This window comes from Lagopus muta, chromosome 11 (assembly GCF_023343835.1).
Source record: "Lagopus muta isolate bLagMut1 chromosome 11, bLagMut1 primary, whole genome shotgun sequence".
NCBI lineage: Eukaryota > Metazoa > Chordata > Aves > Galliformes > Phasianidae > Lagopus > Lagopus muta.
This window is the reverse complement of record NC_064443.1, coordinates 11,623,654-11,642,967: the sequence shown is the minus strand read 5'-3', so window position 1 is coordinate 11,642,967 and position 19,314 is coordinate 11,623,654. Positions and strand designations below refer to the sequence as shown.

The window sequence follows — 19,314 nt, the reverse complement described above, 5'->3', positions numbered from 1 at the left end:
GGGACGCGGGGGGGACGCGGGGCGGGCGGGAGCGAGGCGGGCGCGGGGCGGGCGTCCCATCCGGCGCCGGCACCGACGCGGCCGCCGCGCGTCACCGGCTCGCGAGGGCGCCGAGCGGAAGCCCCCCGTCTCGCTCCCGCTTCCCCGCCCCGGCGGTTCCGCCGTCCCCACCTCCCGCGGCCCGCGGCAGTGGTGCAGCCCGGAGACCGCGGCCCCGCCCGGCGGAAGTGACGGAGAGTGGAGGTCGGAGCTTCCGGCGCGCAGGCGGCGGCGGCCCGGCAGGAGGAGCCCGGGGTGCCGCTCCCTGCCTCCCCCGCCCGCCGCGCCGCCGGTAAGTGCGGGGCCGCCGAGCCGCGGGGAGCGGAGCGCCCGCAGCGTGCCGCCCGGCCCGCGGGACCGGCGGGGGGTGGTGAGCGGGGAGCGGCTGCCCCAGCCGGGCGGGACCGAGCTGGGCGGAGGGCCGCTGTCGCCTCGGCGCTGCCCCGGGCGGGGGGTGACGGTGGGGTGGCCGCGACGTCCCGACGGCGGCGTGCGGGGCCATTCCTGCACCCGCGGCGAGGGGCTGGGGAGGCTTAAACTGCGCTCTGCTCCCTCATAGGGCGCTGCGAGCGGGGGGAGGGAGGCAGGCTCGTGTGGGCACGCGTGAGGTAACTTGGTACGAGGGATAGTAGGCCGGGAAGGAGGGAAGCCCTCGCGTTAGGGCCGGCACGGGGGAACGAACAAAGCCTGGGGCGTTTGGGGGGCGGGCGGATTCCCGGGGATGCGGTGTGGCTGCGGATCCCTGCTGTCTGCTGTACAAGGAAACTGGGGGCTGCCGTCCTGCCTTCTCACTCTTGGGATGAAAAAATCCCGTCGGAAATCTCGGCGGGGAAGGAAGCAGAGAGCTGTGCCCGCCGTGTGTGCGAGGAAGCGGCTGAAGATGATCCCGGGATTACGGGCTGGGGTGACACAGACAGGGATGTGATTAACATCGAAAAGGCAGCTGGGGCTGTGCTGGAGTTTGGAAGAAAGAAGGTGAAGTTACACAGAGAGGTGGTGCGGGAGGCAGGCCAGGGTAGCTCTTTGCTTCAGAATGATTATTGAGGAAATGAGAGAAGAAATATCCGCAGAAATATGTGGATCTTGTGAAATAGCTGTCGAAAAAGAAGCATCTTCCAAAGGACTTGTTAGAGGAATCCCGTAAGGGTGGATATAGAGGGTGTAAATCAGAGAAGAGTGATTCAGTGAGGTGAGATGCACAGTGGGATGTGGTAATTCGCTGCCCATTAGTGGAGAGGTTAGAGACTGCTGGTAGCACAGCCGAAAGTGTTTATTTCTAGAGATCTTGCTAAAGAAGAAGCACGTTTCAAATCGGAGCTCAGCATGGGGCATCCTGTGGGGGCTGATCGGTGCTGAGCTGGGGCTGTGGGTGCCCCTGGAGCAAGGCAAGGGGAGGTTGGGTGATTACATCGGTGTTAAAGAGGGTGAGAAGTGCTTTGGATGGAGGTGACATTAAGACCTCATGTTCTGCATAGAAAAGTAACCCAAATACTGTTTAAAATTTTATAACCTGATCTTCACGATTATGATATTAATTAAATTACTCCAAATTCTCTTTGTTCTTTTGACCCTCTCTTTTGAGTTTATCGTTTTTACTTTCTTCAGCTAGTGCTATCAGTATTAGCTATGTCTTGTCTAGTTTGTATTCAGAGAGCTTATATTTGGATCTGAGGGCGTTAGGCTGAGTGGGGCGAGTTACGCTGCTTGTTTTCTTTCCTTTGTTTTCTCCTCAGAAGCTTTAGTCGTCTTCTGTCATTCACACGCATCCGTCTGTCAGTAAGTTATGTTGGAAGTGAACTCTTTCCCAGAATGTTGTGACAGGGCTCACAAAAGACGTCCAGCCTGCAGGCTGTTTTCTGCATGACGTGTCTGATTTGCCCATGCAAACAGTTCCTCCGTTTGTTCAAGTAAATGTGGCACAGAGAAAGGACTCTGCTTGTGCCTCCATTGGGGCTGGTGTGTAACTGCTCAGGTGCTTGCGTGCCCCTTGTCTTGCCAGGGCACCTTGTTGCTCTGAGATGTATTGCTGTATACTGAGGGCTGTGGTTTAAATGTGGTGGTTTTCTTCTGTCTGTGAAGTGTGGGATGATCTGATCAAGTTTAACTTTTCTGACTGGAGAAACAAGCTTGGACTTTGTGATGCTTTGAGGTTTGCTGAGCAGAACTGTCACACGTTTAGCTACTGTTACCTCCATAGAGTGGCTTTAGGTTCTCACGTGAGTAACTCCTTTAACATTGGATTTAACAGCAAAGATCCATTGCATCTTTTATGCAAGAGGTCTGTGTTGATGCAGGTTAAACCCAGAGCTGAACTGTGAATCCTAGCGGGATGGACAGAGGGACAGTACCGGTTTGCCTTGTGTCTGCAAAATCAGATTTCACATCTGGAGCCTTCCAACATGGAGACACGGTGCTTCTGCTCCTTTGGACTTCTGCAGGAGGCAGTGATATAAATTATCTGTATGTTCTGTTGTGAGCTCAGAAATCAAGAGGCAAAGGAATTAGAAACCAGAATTCTTGGGATAATATAATTAGCTCCTGGCTTTCAGCCTCACTCAGTGGAGGAGGTTTCTGTCTGCTGAAGTCGCTGCAGCTTCTCAGCTGGAAGGTACATCACATCTCTTCATGGTGTATTTGTGCTGCTTGCTCAGTTTAGTGCAACCAGAAAACAAATGAGTTGAGGGAAAGTAGTGGAAACTGATGGTAGAGATTTCCTGTGCTCGAAAGTCAGGAGTGTCAGAGCTTCATTATGGTTTCCCTGGCAGCTACAAATTGTGAAACTGTGGGTGTATGTGTGCAAGGATCGGAGTTAACAACGTAATGATGTGAAATGCCATGTACATATATATATAAAAGAAACTGAACATATGCTGCCTGTAGAAAACACAACTTTCATATATGAATTTTTGTACATAAAAAATTGTAGCATTGTGTTTTAATTGTCTTTATTTATTTAATATATTCTCTATAGAAATTAAATCAATTGGTAAAGTGGAAATTTGTGACTAAATGTGAGATGACCACAGTCTAAGGCTGATAAGTGCTCTACCTGCTGACGCTCTCAGAACTCCATTCTTGCTGTTTTAGTTACAAATCTTCTGCTGGTGGAGTTCAGATAAGTAAAGTCAAATGTGTGAATTTTCCAGTACTGGTGAGCACTGTAACAGTGAGCTTGGTGGTTCCTATTCCTCTCGAGCAGTAGCTGCCACCACTTGAGCATATCAGTTTTTATATTCAGAAGGTGACGTGTAAGTACATGTGTAAGGTAATAAGGTGAGAGCACTTATTTTACTCCCCCACTCAGATGTAAGGCCCAAGGCGCATCACGACAAGCAAAACCTCGTTAAGGGGATTAACTAATTTCACTGTTTCTTTGAGATGGTATTAGAGACTGTTAAATTGGGTGCATAAGATAAGTATATTTGCCTGTTGTGTTTTCCAAAGTCCCACTGAATTCCGTGTTTCTGAAGCAATATGGACTTGTACAGGGCACCACAGGTTGCACAAGTTGCCTTCCTCGCTCCAGTGATCATAGCTAAGAGGTTTGGTTTTTTCTGTTTTCCTGCATTGCTGCAGGTTGTTGCTAAAAAGATAATGTTGTAAAACGAGATGTATTTCTGAAAAGAGATGTGATGAAGGTTATGGAGCCCCTTTCCAAATGATGAAATCCTGGGACCCTCATGGATGGTGATGCAGCCATGTAGTAAACGCCTCTCTGAGGTCTTAGACATCGCCTGTCAGAGCAGCCTTGGCCTTGCAAGTGTGTGAGTTGTTGCAGCAGATCCAAACCAGGGACCTGTGCAGCACCACCTTTGGTCTTGGGTTGCTCTTTTCCTGTCTGTTGGGTCACCTGTGTGATGTTGACGTGGCCTCTTACCATTTCTTAGGCAAAAGAAAAAAATTGTTTTTCCCTCCTTAGGAGACAGAGCTCAGATGAAATCAAAAGAACGATAAAGTGTGGAGGAGAACAAGACGCTGCAATTGCTTTCCTGGTCTGCAGTTTGGCAGGGCATTAAGATGTCCGTGGACATGAACAGCCAGGGCTCTGACAGCAATGAAGAGGATTATGACCCTAATTGCGAGGAGGAGGAAGAGGATGAGGATCCGGGGGATATTGAGGATTATTATGATGGGGTAGCTAACGACGTGGAGCAGCAGGGAGCAGATGCCTTTGATCCAGAGGAATATCAGTTCACCTGCCTGACTTACAAGGAGTCGGAGAGCACTCTGAATGAACACATGGCCAGCTTGGCTGCCACGTTAAAGGTGAGGAAAGGCTTCCACATTCACACAGTGGCGAAGTAAGTCTGGGATTGAAAAGGCAAATGCCAAACACACGGTTTGGAATAAAAGCTGTGGCTATGTTACTGTTTTGGGGAGCTTGGTGGATGTTACTGCAGATCGCTTGTTCAAAACTGACTCAAAGGTTTACAGTTGCTGCACACTGATGCTTGGGCCTGAAAATCTCTCATACTGTGTGTTGTATCTCTTTGTGCAAGTGATGACTCTAGTGTACATCAGTAATAGGAGGCAGTTCCCTTTCTGCCTTGTCAGGGTGCTTTGGTCCCAGCGCTGCTCAGGGGAAAGCTGAGTTTCCTAAGCTGCAAGATGGTGGCACTTGGCTGAAATGAGTGATGTGCTGACCTTGTAGCAGGTCTAGGAGTGATTGTTCTCTGGAGCAGCTCCTGAAAGCAGGACAGAGGTAACAACAGCACATGAAAACCACGTGGGATGAGTTTTGATTTCCATAAATTAGATCTGAACCTACGTTGATCAGAGAGATCTTGATTCTTAATTGCACACCAGATTCTTACAGAAACAGTGTAAACATGAGGCCTGAGAACTAAAGCCTTTAGTCTGTCTATAAAGTGAGATGTTTTACTCTTTCTTAGCTGTCAAATTCTTGACTGGTTTCTTCAGAATGTGCATTTCAGGTTCTGAATGCTGGCTGTTTCCTGCAGGTTGGGAGGCAAAATAAAAGAGCAGATGAGAGTAGCTGGTCAGTACTTCTCAGCCAGCTGCCAGTTGCTCTTGGCTCCCAGCAATTAAGTAATGATTTAGAAATGCTTTTCTCCTCCTTACTGTTTGCCTTCAGGTGAAGCACCCTTCAGAAGGACGATGCCTGCCATCTTGTTCTTGTGAATTAAATTAACAAAAGCAATACTTAGTAAAATCAGGCTTTTGAAGTTAAAGTCTTTTTTTTCTTTCTTTTCCCTCCCCCAAGGATTCTGAAGGTGTCATTTCTGTTACAACAGCAAAGACTGTAGTTTACCAGATAATACTAACCTGCTAGATAGATTCTGGTCCCAAACCTGTCTCTTCTGGGCCCATTTTAGATTCATTTTACATCAAGAGTATGCCTGTATATTTCCTTAAAAATGAAGTGCTATGCATTTTGGTTTCTGCATGAGAAGATAAAATTAAATCTGAGTGGGAACCTGGAAAACTGATGTTGTAAGCTACTTTAGCTCTACAAGTGCCACGTTCACACCGTTTTCTGGCAGTGGTGGTGCAAGAATTGCACGCTCCTCAACTTGGAAATGTGCTGTGCATGGGTAGCGTGTGCTTCTGGTTTCCTGACATCCTTTCTTACAATACTTGAGCAACCGTTTCTTCCTTCCCCCCTCTTTCCTAGGGAAACCTGTGATTTTGTTACTTTCCTTAAATAAGCAGGAGGGGGAAGAATTTGGGTTACATTAGCAAGGATAGAGGCTAAGGAAATTGGATGGAATGGGACCTATTTGTAATCATCATTTTCTTAATGGCAAAGCATAAATAGGGGCTGATTTTTTATTTTCTTGTCAGAACTGTATTAACTTTTTTCCTCTAATTTTCTTGAGCAATAAAAACTTTTTTTTCTTTTTGAATGCAATCATTCATAATACCAATCATAATGATTGGGGATTTTTTGTGTATTTGTGATTGTTCTTCTGGAGCACCGTACTTCACTGTGATGATTTTGCCTCCTTATGTTTCCAGGGTTGTACACTGTGTCTAGTGGTTACGTACTGCTTTTCAGCATTAGCTTATACTTATGACAGAGTGCTCAGCCCTGACAGGGAAAGAAAAAGCTAAATTTAAGACTTTTCTGGAGGAACAGTGTTAAAGGCAATTTGTTTCATGGAATTTGGGCAACTTGTTATCCCAAGAAACGTTTAGACTAATACAATTCCCTAAAGCAAAGGAACAAATGAATACCACGAATGAGCTCAGAGCCGTGCTTGAATGTTCTGCTATACACTGCCATTAGATGATTCATGCTCTGAAGCTTAAACTGGAGGGACTTGTGTGTTTCTTCCATGGCATTTTGTCTACGCTCTAAGACCAAAACCAGGTATTCAGAGCTTTACACCCTCACACATGCAATCTCTGCTGTTATTAGCTAATAACTATCTGAGAAGTATTTCATTTACTCTGCTCATTAAACTCAGGTTTTTTTTTTTTAATTCCTTTGTTCAGCAGTTATAAGTTGGCTCTGTCAACTCATTTTCTTAAAGCATAGAGCTAAAGGGTGTTTTTCCTTGGAAACCTTCTGGACTACTCTTTTTTCACTGCTTGTGTGTTACAGCAGAACTTGTTCTTGCTGCTAATGAAGCTAACCCCAGCGTTGGCAGGTCAGTTGGGAATACTCAGCATATGTTTAAAAATTTCTTCTTAGGTTTGTTTTAGGGAAAGCTATCAGCAGATCCTTGTTTTCTGAGGAAAGGAGAGAAAATGTTTTCTCTTCGGGGAGTGCTGTTGAATCAGATCTGCTGTGGGGAATTCAATTAATAACCGGAGTAAATTAGAATAGAGTATTTGCTGAGCCATGCTTGAAGAAATCTCCAAGTAATATTATCCAAAACTGGTTCTCTGACCAAAAGCCCGTGAGTGAAAGCAGGAAGGCCTGCGTCAGTTCCCCACAAGGTCAGTTAATCCAACCATCAGCTCCTGTTAAGGACAGTGCGTTTGAAAGCAGAGCAGCATCTACTGCCTGCAGACCAGCAAAGGAATCGTAGCAGTCCTTTTTAGGAAGTAGGTGTATTTATAAAATCCAGTGTCTTTCAAAAAATAAAACGTAACATTGGATAGTAGTGATCTTGTTTTCAGGACACTCTGTCGCATCCACATGAAGTGATTATGGGTTCTAGAGTGGCAGAAGATGCACACGAATGATACGGTACTCAACTGTTGTACAAACAAAGCTGACACCATCACTGGCAAGCAGATAAGTGTGTGATGATGTCATATTGTTTTTGTTGGTGAGTGACACCCCCTGGTGCTGCTGAGAGTCTTTGTACAAGCCTGGAATTTCTGTGATGTTCCAAATAACCGGTGGTAGTTTTTCTGTTTTGGTGATGAAATGAATCTTTCTGTTGTTTGTTTTTTTTTTTCTACCAGCTTCTTCACAGTGGTCATTGAAACCACCAGGTAACACAGTGGTATTACAGTCTATCAAAGAAATGTTACTTCAGGAGCTTTGAGAAGCTGGTTGTCAGTCACAAGGCTAAGAGAACTTTGCAGACTGAAAGCCAGTAATGTTGTTTTACAGGCAGTTGATACTGATGTTGTCTTTCCATTAAAAGTGAAGGAATTGTAAAACTGAGGAACTTAACATTTTCAGTTAATTAATGTGGGTAATCTGTTCATATTTATCAGGCAGCAAAACGTTTATTTCCCTGGATTCTCAAAATAAACACTTGTGAGGCATTTGTCTGAACCCTGTCCTCTAAAGAATAAAACTGACAGATAGAAAAAAGTATTCCATGTCATGACACAGCACTGGATCTACTGATCTGCGTTATCACTGCTGATCTTTCAGCATTAAACTTGCCTTTCCGCATGTTCTTGCTCACCTTATTGACGCTGTACTTTTTTAATACAACCAAACTAGCATTTGCTCATAAAAACACAGTCCTTTCAAACTCTTCCACGCAGTCAGATTGTGCTGACACCGAGCAGTTAGTTTGTGGAGCTGCTTGGTGAATGCTGGCAGCCATCCCTCTCAAATACCATCTTTAGCAGAGCCAGAGTCATGTGCGCGCAGACTGGCAGCCGGTACGAGCAGCTCTACCCAGAGGAGCTGGCGCTCTCCGAACGCCTGTGTGATGTGATTGCGAAAAGTCTGCGAAGAGCAAGATGCCAGATGAGTAATTTCTGCCTCCCCGTGTCACGGTGCGAACCAGAGCTGTGTGTGCTGTGCAGGGTGCTCAGCTGACAGCCTGCGATGTTGTGGGGTTGTCGTTTTGACGCCATAATGACTTAATGGCACTTAATAGGCAATGAAAAATGGCAATCGCTAGAGACTAAGCCCTGCCTAAGTACATGAGATGTATTAAAGCTGAGATATTCAAATGTATGCTCGTAGGAGCAGAACATACACCTTTGGTTAATGCCCTTAAGACCTAAGGAGATGTGGGGTTGACCAAAATTGATAAATATTAATATATACAAATAGAAAAGTTGGTCAATATTTAAATATTATCAGTGGTAGATCCAGACGGGCAAATGTGACTTCTCCACCAAAGCCGTGGGGTGGTGTGTGGCAATGATAACGCGCTGAGTACTGGTAAGGCCTAGATTAGCTGGGTTTCTGCCTGTACTATATTCTGTGTTTTGATATTGAGAGAGTGTTGTGTGGGGTGTTAACCCTGAGGAACACGTGGCTGAGAAGTGTTTCTGTCTTCTGTACTGCTTTCTGTTCTCAGAAAGATCCTGGAAGTTCTGCTGTACAAAAGCTGTGTTATTAGCTGTCAGTTTCACAATGCCCATGTTTTGGTCATGTAGTAAACATCAAGAGGATGTGAAGATGTTGGTAACTGTCCTCAGTGTGTACTTTGTTTTTACTCCCAAGCAGTTTTTCTAAAAGCACAGTAAGTTTCCTTCTGGTTGGCAAGATAAGGAGGGCTGAGGGCCTGGAGCTGTCACAACTTCATGCAGTCCTTTGAGGAGAGAAATTAGTTTTGTTCCCTGTTGCTTAGATGTGCTAAAATTCTCAACTTGATTGGAAAAATGAGCTGAAAACGTGGAGGGTGATTATAGCCCTCATGTTTCTTTGTGATTCACATGTAAAGAGTGTCTTACAGCCTGCATGGCGCTGCAGGGAGCAGGAAAGCTCCACATAGCTGCTAGTGAGTCTGATCCTGGTGGGAGGTAGAGTCACTAAGTATGTCCAAACAACCTTTCAGTAACTACTTCATGTTGCAATCATTCAGCTGGACAACGTGATTGCAGGGAGTGGCACAAAGCAGCTCGGTTCACTGCCAAATCTGTGTGCTGTGGCTATTACAGATGGCACAGCAGAAATGAGCCAGTTTATGTACCGTGAAACAGTTTCACAAAGCAGATGTTCCTCTTCTTCGTCTTATAGCAAAAGAAAAGAAGTGCCCTTGGAAGCTAGGATTAGTCCATAGAGGGCTGTCTTACTTGGAGGCCAACCAGGCTTACTCCAGTTACTCCTCCGTGTTCTCACCATGTGTGTGCTGCTGTGTCCGTGCACACCAGCACACTACAGCTTGAGTTAGCTGCCCCAGGGCCATACCCTCAGCCACTGCTCAAGCTCGCATGGATTCAGGTTATTTATTGCTTGTGTGATCTCTGTGTGGCCAGAAAGGATTTTCCACTCCTCCTGTATTTTGTTGGAAAGCCCCCAGAGAAGGGCTGAGGTGGTGCATGGTGTGGTGCATCACTGGGGCTTTGCCTGGAAAGAGCAGCTGGGAGTCTCGTGTCAGTCTGAACCGCGTGGGCTGTCCTACAGCTTTCTTGCTACATTTCCTTCACTCTAAATCTTTCAAAGAAATCTCGTAGCTATTTTGTAATAATGCCTTCTGGCATGCTGTCTTGCTTAAATCTTTTCTTTAATTTACTTCTGAATCTCCTCAGGAAGAATAGCCTAACAGCTTGAGAAATACGTATGTAGAGATTTCCTCACTGAGTCCTGCTGATCCCACTTGCTGGCAGCTGAAATTCTCGCTGTCCTCCGTAGGAGAACAGATGGATTAGAGCCATGTGTTACTGTGGAGCAGGACGTGGAGTTTAACCTGAGATCTCCTCTCTTCAGTACGTCGTGCACCGACAGCGTCATGAACCTTATGCAGTAACACTGGTGGCATTTCTCTTTTCCAAAACTGCTCTCTGCCTCCTAAACGTGACTCCAGTGGTCACAGCACAATGCCTCTGTATGCCTGAGGGTGAGTGATGGTGCAGACTCAGACCTGCAGTAAGCAGGGCTGGTGTGTTGCTGTGCATCAGGGCCGCCCTGTGGTACCGTGCTGCCAGGATCTCCAAATTGCATCTCTTCCACCAGTGCAGCCTGCCATCTGCGGTCAGCAAAGGGACTGAAGTGTCAGACAAATTCTAAGCAATGCTGTGAGTGACATTTAAAGAGAAATGACTTTTTCTCTTGTTTTTTGACCATGACTGAACGCACAAATCTTTGGGCAGGGTATACGATTGTTTTGTTGTGACTTTGTCTTTTTTCCTGTGTACTAATTCGAGTTCTGTTTTGAAAGCAGCTTCTAATGCCAGAAACCTGTGACGGTTAGGAGGGACTTTGCTACAAGCCTTTGAACACAACGAGTGCTTACAGCAGCTGGTGGCTGTGGCAGCCCAAGCCCTGCAGCCGTGGGACTTTCCTACCAGGATTGCGTGTTGGAAGCCTGCTTAAAAGAGCATTAGATAAAGCAAGGATGAAAATGGGCTCTAAAAGAAAGCTCTTTGGTTGGCCCTTTTTGTTTCTTCTTGATTCCTAATAGTTCTGCAATTTTCTGAGAAATCCTCCAATAAAAACAGGGCAGTCAAACAGTTTTTTCCAGCTCAGCATGAAGGGAGTCAGATCTCCTTTCCACACAAGGAATGAGTATCAAATAGTACTTTTTCCATTTTGTGGGTCGCTTTTTTTGCTTCAGTATCATTAAGTGTGAAGGTATTTTTTTTCTCCACAATATTCCATTCAAAGTACAGTTTCTTTCTGAGGTGTTACTGTTCTCCTCCCTGTCTGCTCAGTTGAGTTTCCTCTATTTTTCCCATCACTGCTCACCAAAAGCAACAATTTCAGAAGCTCTTGCTCTGTTCTCACTTTTCTGTGGACTCGGGTGTGCTTTTAGAAGTTCTGACACACAAACCAATATTTTCATAATTTCTTCCTTTTCTTGTAGACCTAACAGAAAACTATTTCTGGATTAGAAGAAAAGCCTCTCGAGATTAATCCTATTTGCTTAGCTGTATTTGTATAAAAACCTTTGGCAAGGGGAAACATGAGAAATAGAAATTTCTTTATGCCAAGGTAGTGTTCATCATGGCCAGGCATTTCAGTGCAGCCCTGGTTTAACACGAACTGTCAGCTCAATGCAAAGCCAGGGGGTGTCAGCTCCAGCAGCTCTTCGTACACCAACTCGTTCTGACACGACTCTATGAGAATCATGTGAGGATTTTTTTTGTTTCAAAGTTCCTGATACCAGATCTCTGCAGAAGTGTGGATTGAAACAGACCTCCAAAAAAAAAAACCTAAAAAAACGGGCTGTTCCTTAGAGAAAATTGAAATGAGCTCCTAAGATATGCATGCTACATCAATATGCATGAGCGATTTCTGTAGAATATAAGCTCTACAAAAGATGGTGTTTTTTTAGCGTTTAGGAAACATTTCTGTCTGAATGAGTGACTGTCAAAGTGGCGTGTTTGAAAAGCTTTTCTTCTGTAGAGAGATGAAACTTCAGCTCTTCAAATAACATAGCTTATCAGGGAAGCAGGTTGAGGCGTAGTTGTCTTTGTGCTTTCCAGTCCCAGCAAGGTACCTGCAGAGCTCCTTTGCAAATCCTTTTGATGTTGTCTTGTCCAAGAGTGCTGTGCTGTTTCTCATACTTCTGAAGTGTGAATTTTGCTTATCTTGGAGAGTGAGACCCCAGGAGGTTATCCTTGAGACAGACAAATCACTATTCTCTACTTCAAAAAAAACAAATGGACGTGTTTAATGTGATGATGTCTCTTCTTTGTCCTACCTTCAGAATCTAATTTTATCCAGCACAAGGTAAATTCTTCTTTTATAACTCTGGAAGATTTCCTCTTAAGGCAGAGCAGTTTCCTCTTGGCACTCTTGCTATCATTATTAACACTGTGCTGCTTTTCCATTGCAGCACTAAACATGAGCATTGGTCACGGTTGGCCCATTTCTGACAACCTGCAATCCTCTGTCACTAGGATGACAGAGTTAAGCTGATGCAAGAGGCTTCTGAAATGACCACGTTCCTCTTGGAAAGTGAAACTGGTCCCAGCCAGTCTCAGTTTCAAATTTCTGCCCACCCTGGATGCAGAGAAAGAAGCCTGGTCTTGAATTTTCTCCAAGTTCAGCTTTTGTCTGAGCTGATCTGTGATCAGCTTGCTATCTGTAATAGTGAGAAAATGGGGGAATGCTGAATGATGGGAGGATAATTTCTCTTTGTGGAGATTGTGGTCAAGCATTGGGACGTGCTGCCCGGGGAAGTGGTGGAGTCCTCATGGCAGGAGGTGCTTAATAGCTGTGTGCATGTGGCACTAGGGGGTGTGGGGCAGCGATGGGGCTTGGTGATCCTGAAGATCTTTGCAAATGTAAAAGATTATATGATTACATGATTCTAAATAACAACAGCATGATTATTGTTGTCTGATTTCAAAATGTTCTGGAGTACTGAAGTAGAAGCGTTGGCACGGTTTTGCTATCACCGACAAAAGCTAAAATAGAAGTGCAGCATCTCGAATGCATTGCTTTCTACACCGTGGTCCACAGAAGTGCTTTTCTGTAATGGCCTGCTGCCAGCAGCACATTGAGTGGGCCATCCCACAGCTTCTTTGTGTCTTCTGAAAAGAGAGTAGAGAAGTGTAAACAAAGTGGAGTTTTTCAAAGATAACTTTTTCAGTTTGTTTTGTGCCTGAGATGAGGCATTACTGTTCTTGGATAATGTAAAACTCTTGTGCCACCCAGCTGCTAATAGGGGATCACAGCTCTTTCTGAAATATTTCATAGGTTTGAGGTCTTTCAATGTATAAAACTTCTGACTGTCCAGAAAATGCTTTGCTGTTGAAAACCTACTTGTCTTATGCTTGTTTTCTTCAGTATCTCCAGTAGTGTTGGCCCCCAGTGGTTTCCACATCTGCAGCCTGAATTACCAGCCTTGTTGGTGAGCAGGACGTGGGCTGTCTTGTGGTGAGACTCCACCTCTTGTAATCAACAGGCAGAGCCCAGCCTCTTATGTTACCTGTTCCTGTTCCCTCTGTCTGTAGTGTGTAAGAACAAATCCTTCCATGTCAAACAGACTGGCTCTGGGACTTACTGTTTGCAAGACCTCATGTGCTTCAGAGGGAAAGTACCAAAATCCTGTGTGTTGGGGCTTTTGTGAAACTGGACTCGCATCACAAACATGACTTTTACTCTTGAGTGCTTTTATGATACAAGCAATAAAATGAGCATTACAGCTGGTCCCATCAGGGCTTGTAGGCAGAGCAAATTCGGAATGGTCACAGGAGCTTTATTCTTTGTCTGCTACCACGAACAAATGGATGCATGGCTGGGGAGCGGACTTTGGCTGCTGGGAGGAGTTGGGTTCACAGGCAGGGCCAAAAGGGAATTTCTTTGTGATAGGATTTCTCTGAAACATGTTCTAGAACAAAAAGAAATAGCTCTGCAGAATCCTTGCTCTTGATTTCAAGTTTCTTCAGAGATAGACTGCCTCTGGATCTGTTAACCTGGCATCCTTCTAGAGCATTAATTCTGTGTCTTGCTAAACGATTTGATTCAAAACCATTTCACTGTTAGGCTACTTTGTTAGATGTAAGGAGTGAATGCTAGTGTCTGTATTTATAATTTCTCATTCTCAGAAGAACTTGTTAATTACCACGTCTTCTGGGAACAGACAGCTCTGCCCCTTGTTCATGGAGCTGTGATGATGCACCTCAGGCTGTGAAAATGCAACTGAAGAATACTCATTTTCATGTGTTACAGATGAACTTCCCATTTAAGTCTGGTGCTCTTGTTTGTTTGTTTGCTTTTGTCAGGGTGGTTTTCTTACTGCTACTGGGAAATAATTTAGTTACTATTAGGGAGTGATTCTTAGCATGTGGTTTGCATTTGCAGGAAGCCTGTCTTGTAGAGACCACGTTGCTGATACTTTCCACTGAGCAGAGCTAGCCTGCTGGCTGCAGAAAGGTGCCTAGCTGCCCCACTCTCCTCACAGCAGCACCCAGCTGCCTCCTCAGGACGCTCCCCCTCCAACCTTCTGACATTGACAGATGGCAGTGCAGGGTCGGGGCCATATCTGATGGCAGCAATAGGTCAGTTGTGTTGTGCTGCACCTCTTCGAAGGGCTGCTTTTAAAAGGGTAATGGATATGTTGCAGTAGTGAGCAGAGCCTGTTTTATAGGAGTGATAGGAGTGTTTTCCTTCCGGGGCTGTGCAGGATCATTTGTGGCTGTGTTACCAACGTGTCAGATTCCATGATTCACCTGAAGTGGGATTCGAGATGGCTTATGGCTTCTCAGCTGGTGATTGGGACTGACAGCTTGTCAAAAAATAGAAATTAAAATAATCTCTTCCTGCAGCTGGGTCAGAAGAAGAGGTGTTTTCTGTATGTGCAGCAGATGGATGCTGTGGTGACAGCTTTTCTTGGAGCAGGAGAGGCAGAGCTCCAGGAGGGTCATTGAGGCACAAAGGGTCCAAAGACCAATTTTCTTCTGAAATAAGCTAATAGATAGAACCAAAGTAGAACTTGTTCACTTGTACCCTTGTAACATGACTTCTCGTGTTGTGCTGCAGTATTTCAGGATGCTCAGGTGCTTCTGGCTGGCACGGTCTGTGCTAACGCTTACCAGGAGCCCGTATGATGTAAGCCAGTCTGCGTGGCAATAGTCCCTACCAGAGGACGTTTCCATCTTCCTGCTCTGTTCTGGTGTATAACGACTTTTTCTACAATGAAAGTTTGGGGAAAAAAAGATTGTGGAGAGAGAGAGAACTTTTTCCCCTACCCATCGCTATCACAGCACATGTGTGCCTGCAGCTTGCTGCTGCTTCCCCAGCCCTGTGAGTGGTGTCAGCTGCGCTGTGCTGAGCGAGGACCTGAGCCCAGCTGGCCTGGTCCTAGCGAGGGGTGGCTGCAACCAGGGCAGCTGTTCAGTTCATCCTGCCTTTCCTTGATTCCTTTCTTCTGGTGCTGCTGTGGCTAAGTGTGTGAGTTACTTTAGGTACATCTGTGCTTCATTCCAACTTGTACACCACAGGTACACTGGCTGTAAAAATTATGTCTAGTAATTTAATGGGAATTGAGTATTACTGTTTTGCTGTCTGCACAGTTTATTAGTCTTACAAGAAAATTGTGGCCTTAAGCAAAAGTTTGTCCTCAAAATATGCTTCACTTTTTGTTTTTTTCTCCTAGGTATCGCATGCTGTTGCAAAGCTTGTGTTAGTTAGTTTCCACTGGCAAATCTCAGAGATTTTGGAAAGGTAAGTAACCTTATTTATTCTGTGCTTCATGCTTTTCCCTCTCTCTGCAAGAACGCTTAGGGTGTCCTGTAGTGTATTTTGACAAGTGCCTTTGAACCTGAAAGCAGGACGCACGGCATGTCAGGGAGCAGAGGAGGAATGCTGTTTGCTGAGGCTGTGCTGCCTGCAAAGAATTTGTGAATAAGGAGATGGCAGTGTCAGCAAATGTCTTTCAGTCCAAGGAATTATTGACATGCTGGAAACTGCGCTGATATGCTGAGCTTAAACAACAGGACCGAGGGTGCTGCTATATTTATTTATAACGCATAGAGATAACATATGGTCTGTTTTGAACATATGATCTGTAAATCATAAAGCAGCGCTGAATGTACAATTTATTAATACATTTGCTTTGAGGTTTTTGTTCCTTCTGAACATAAGTGATGTTTTTTTCCAAGCTGAATAGCGTTTGGAGAGCAAGAGCAGATGCTGTGAGAGAACTGCTGAGTGCAGCCCCTCTGTTGCTTGGGCAGCATCACACTGCAGTGAAGTCCTCCAGCTGATTTCAAAAGGAGAGTTCAGACTCTGCCCAGATATACATGGGAAGTGTGTCAGGAGGCACTGCTGTCTGGCAGCCCCTCCTGAAAGTACTGGCTCAGAGCTGAGCATTGTCTGAAAATAGAGAGCACATCAGGCTGACTCATTCTGCTGTGCCATTTTTGGCCCCATTAGCCACCAACTTCATCCAGAGAACATATGGGAAATGCACCTCATGTATGGGTACTGTTGCAGCATCTCTGGTAACTGACTTGTCTGTTGCTATGCATCCTGTGAGAGCTTTTCTCTGGGGAGTGTGGAGGGTGAGATTCCTGCACAGCAGGCAGGGTGATTGTGCAGGTTGACTAACAGGATTTAGTCAGGAGAAAGCACAGGGAAGGGCTTAATTCTGCAACAGTGACTTTGCAAGTTGTTCTCCTGTTGATCTGGTCCTCAAACTTCTGTCTTGTTATGAAGCAGCATTATCAAATTACAGCCTGATCATACCCCCAGTGCAGCTTTGTATCCTTGAATTCACTGGTGGTTTTTTTTCACTGGAGATTGCTCTATGATAGCAATCACTAACAGCAAGATGTGTTTACCTCAAAGGCTGCTGACAGACAGCTTCATATACCTAAAAGGTGATAATCTGTCATAAAGTAAATATTTAGCTGTATAGCAGACTGGAGCCAAAGCAAGACCTACACAGGATAGCTTGATTTTGCAGAGGAATAGGAGACAGGCAGGAGCCTCAGCAGAGCATGTTATCATGGTGATGGAACAATGCAAAATATATTCAGAAGTGGATTTGATCATTTGTTTAATTGTCTTTTCAGGCACAAGTCAAATGCTGCCCAATTGCTAGTAGAAGCACGAGTTCAGCCCACCTCATCCAAACATGTAAGTATGCTCACTGTTTGGGTCTGTTCCCCTTGGCAGAGAAACCTCTGACCCACCTCATTGGAGGCCTGCATTACTGATGGGCCTGTCCCATGTTAACTCTTTGCAAACTCAAGGTCCTACACCCTAAATCTGCTCGGGGTTGACTTTTTAAAGGGTGCTGCTCTGCCTAGCAATGCTTAAGCCAATCTCCCAGTGGTGTTCTGGCTTGGGCCAGCAGTAGCAATACTTGAAACAAATGCTTGCCTTTTGCAGCTGGGGCTGTGGGGTCCTTAGATGCTTTTTTTTTCTCCTTTAAATAGAAATGCTCTGTTACTTGTTTACAGAAGTTGTTCCCAGAGTGTGGTCCAGTACTCCAGGAACACATTGCAATGTGTTACATTTTGAGTGATAAAATGTTACATCTGAAAAACGCAGTTTAGGCTGTGGGAAAGAGGGATTTTTAAGGACCTGAAAGCCTGCTTTGGCATCTGAGCTGACTTGTAGCTGACATAGAGTCAAACACTAATGCAGCTGGCAGCAGTAAGCTTCATGGACTCAAATTATCTGTCTAGAGTCCAGAAAAAAATCTTTGTTATTTGACATACCTAAAAGGAGTACGTGTATTTTGAGATTTGTCTGAATAATTTGTCATTTAAGTACCCTTCATTGCAATGGTGATTTCATTTTTGGAGGAATGAAGTTACAGTTCAGAGGTTAATTTAAGTTTGGCAAACTTGGTTTGATATGCAATACACTGAGATCTATTTGTATGTGCTATGGCAAGTTGCTCTGTGGTTCAGCTCCTAATGCAAAATACTGATATTTCTGGGGAGTTCTTTGTGTATGCTCATACTATGGAGCATCTGGCCTTGTAGAGAGAAACTATCATGGTAAGCTCAGAGAGACAGCTTCCAAAGTTTTGAGGTAGTGTGCTTGCTATTCAAGTTGAGCAGTTGATCTGGCCATCAACACGATTGCCAACTTAATGAATCTTGTTTTGGTCTGCTTAGAACAAAGTCGCTCTATTTCTTTTTCATGTGGTCATGCTACAAAACAAGCTCTGCTGGTCATGTGGCTGGGTGGGTGCTGATGCTGCTGCATCCCTGGCACAGAGAGCTCATGGAAGCTCACTGCTGTCTCGCTAGCTTCTCAGAGAGTAACACACGTTTAAGTAGATGAAAAGTGATTAGGTGACTTCTCTGTGAAAGGGGAAATAGGAGCTCAAGCTCCTGCTAACAGCATTGTAGAACCTCACTTTTGTTGATACTGTGCTAGACAGTCTTTCAGGTCCCAAGGGTGAGCCAAAATGTGTGAGAGGCTCTATCTGTTTTCTGGGGGTTAGTTCTGCACTACCCACAGGGAGACCAGACAGCTTCCCAGTGAAAGAGTAGCAGAACTGTGTCTGACTTGAAACAAACCCTCACAGCTTAAGAGATGAAGCTATTCTGCCAAATGTAGTATAGGCAGAAGTGATGCAAGAAAGTCCCTGAACTTTCTGATGGTCCATAAACAGTCTTTTCTCTTTATAAACATTTGGCATGCAATACCTTCGTTTGTGTGTCCAATATGATACCTAAAATTACAATCAAGTAAAAAGACACTGCTAAGCCTGCTTCCAGCCAGAGCTGCTCTCCCAGGCCTGTGGAACAGCTATTGAGTCCAACCCAGCTAACAACAAATCCCAGTAAATTCAGGGAAGAACTGAACAAAAAGGACATACACAGTGATGTATTTACTCATTTTTCAAACAAAGAAGATGATAGAGCTAGAAAAACAAAGGTGAACTTTGGGTAGCACTAGATGAAAGACAGGAGCTATTCAGCGGCTGTTCATCCGCTGCGCTCCGTGAGCTTGACGAGGTTCATGAAAAGGGCTGATAGTGGGGGCAGGGCAGCACGCCGGTCACTTAGGAGCCTGTTCTGGCTTGGAGCTCATCCGAGACTGCTGTCGCAAGGAAAGTGCTGCAGGTATCTGTGGATGAGGTGAGATACTCAGAGCTGCAGTTGATTTCACTGTGATGCTGGTTTGTCTCTCCCAGGCAATGGTACATTCCTCCCATCACTGCGCTGTGTGCATGCAGTTTGTCCGGAAGGAGAACTTGCTTTCTCTGGCTTGTCAGCACCAGTTCTGTCGCAGCTGCTGGGAGCAGCATTGTACAGTGCTTGTCAAGGATGGTGTTGGAGTTGGTAAGTTCAAGGCGGATTTGGCAGTGGATCTGTGTTTGACATCTTGGTTGCTCTGCAGGCAGCGGTCTGAATTGTTTCTCAGTAATGAGAAAATGGAGCATGGAATGGATATTTGTGATAAATTTCACTTTAACAAGCTGTTTTACCCGAATCCCTCGTTGGTGTTGGCATACTGCCTGGAAAGCCCTACTCCTGCCTAACAAAACCTGCAATTCTACAGATCCATTTGCTGCTCTTCTCCCCCTT

At 45.3% G+C, this 19,314-nt stretch overlaps 1 protein-coding gene across 3 annotated transcripts in view; it reads left to right on the top strand.

Moving 5' to 3' along the window:
- Positions 1 to 77: 77 nt before the first annotated feature.
- ARIH2 (ariadne RBR E3 ubiquitin protein ligase 2) overlaps positions 78 to 19,314 on the top strand; it is a 31,155-nt gene continuing 11,918 nt past the window's right edge. The window contains exons 1-5 of one of the 3 annotated variants that reach the window (XM_048957914.1): positions 218 to 331; positions 3,959 to 4,305; positions 15,417 to 15,484; positions 16,837 to 16,900; positions 18,921 to 19,068. In XM_048957914.1, coding sequence (XP_048813871.1) covers positions 4,057 to 4,305; positions 15,417 to 15,484; positions 16,837 to 16,900; positions 18,921 to 19,068 — 529 coding nt within the window. In that variant the 5' untranslated portion in view covers positions 218 to 331; positions 3,959 to 4,056. Of the gene's footprint in view, positions 332 to 737; positions 2,648 to 3,958; positions 4,306 to 15,416; positions 15,485 to 16,836; positions 16,901 to 18,920; positions 19,069 to 19,314 lie in introns of those variants that run through there. The other 2 variants (XM_048957913.1, XM_048957915.1) reach the window with 2 other exon arrangements.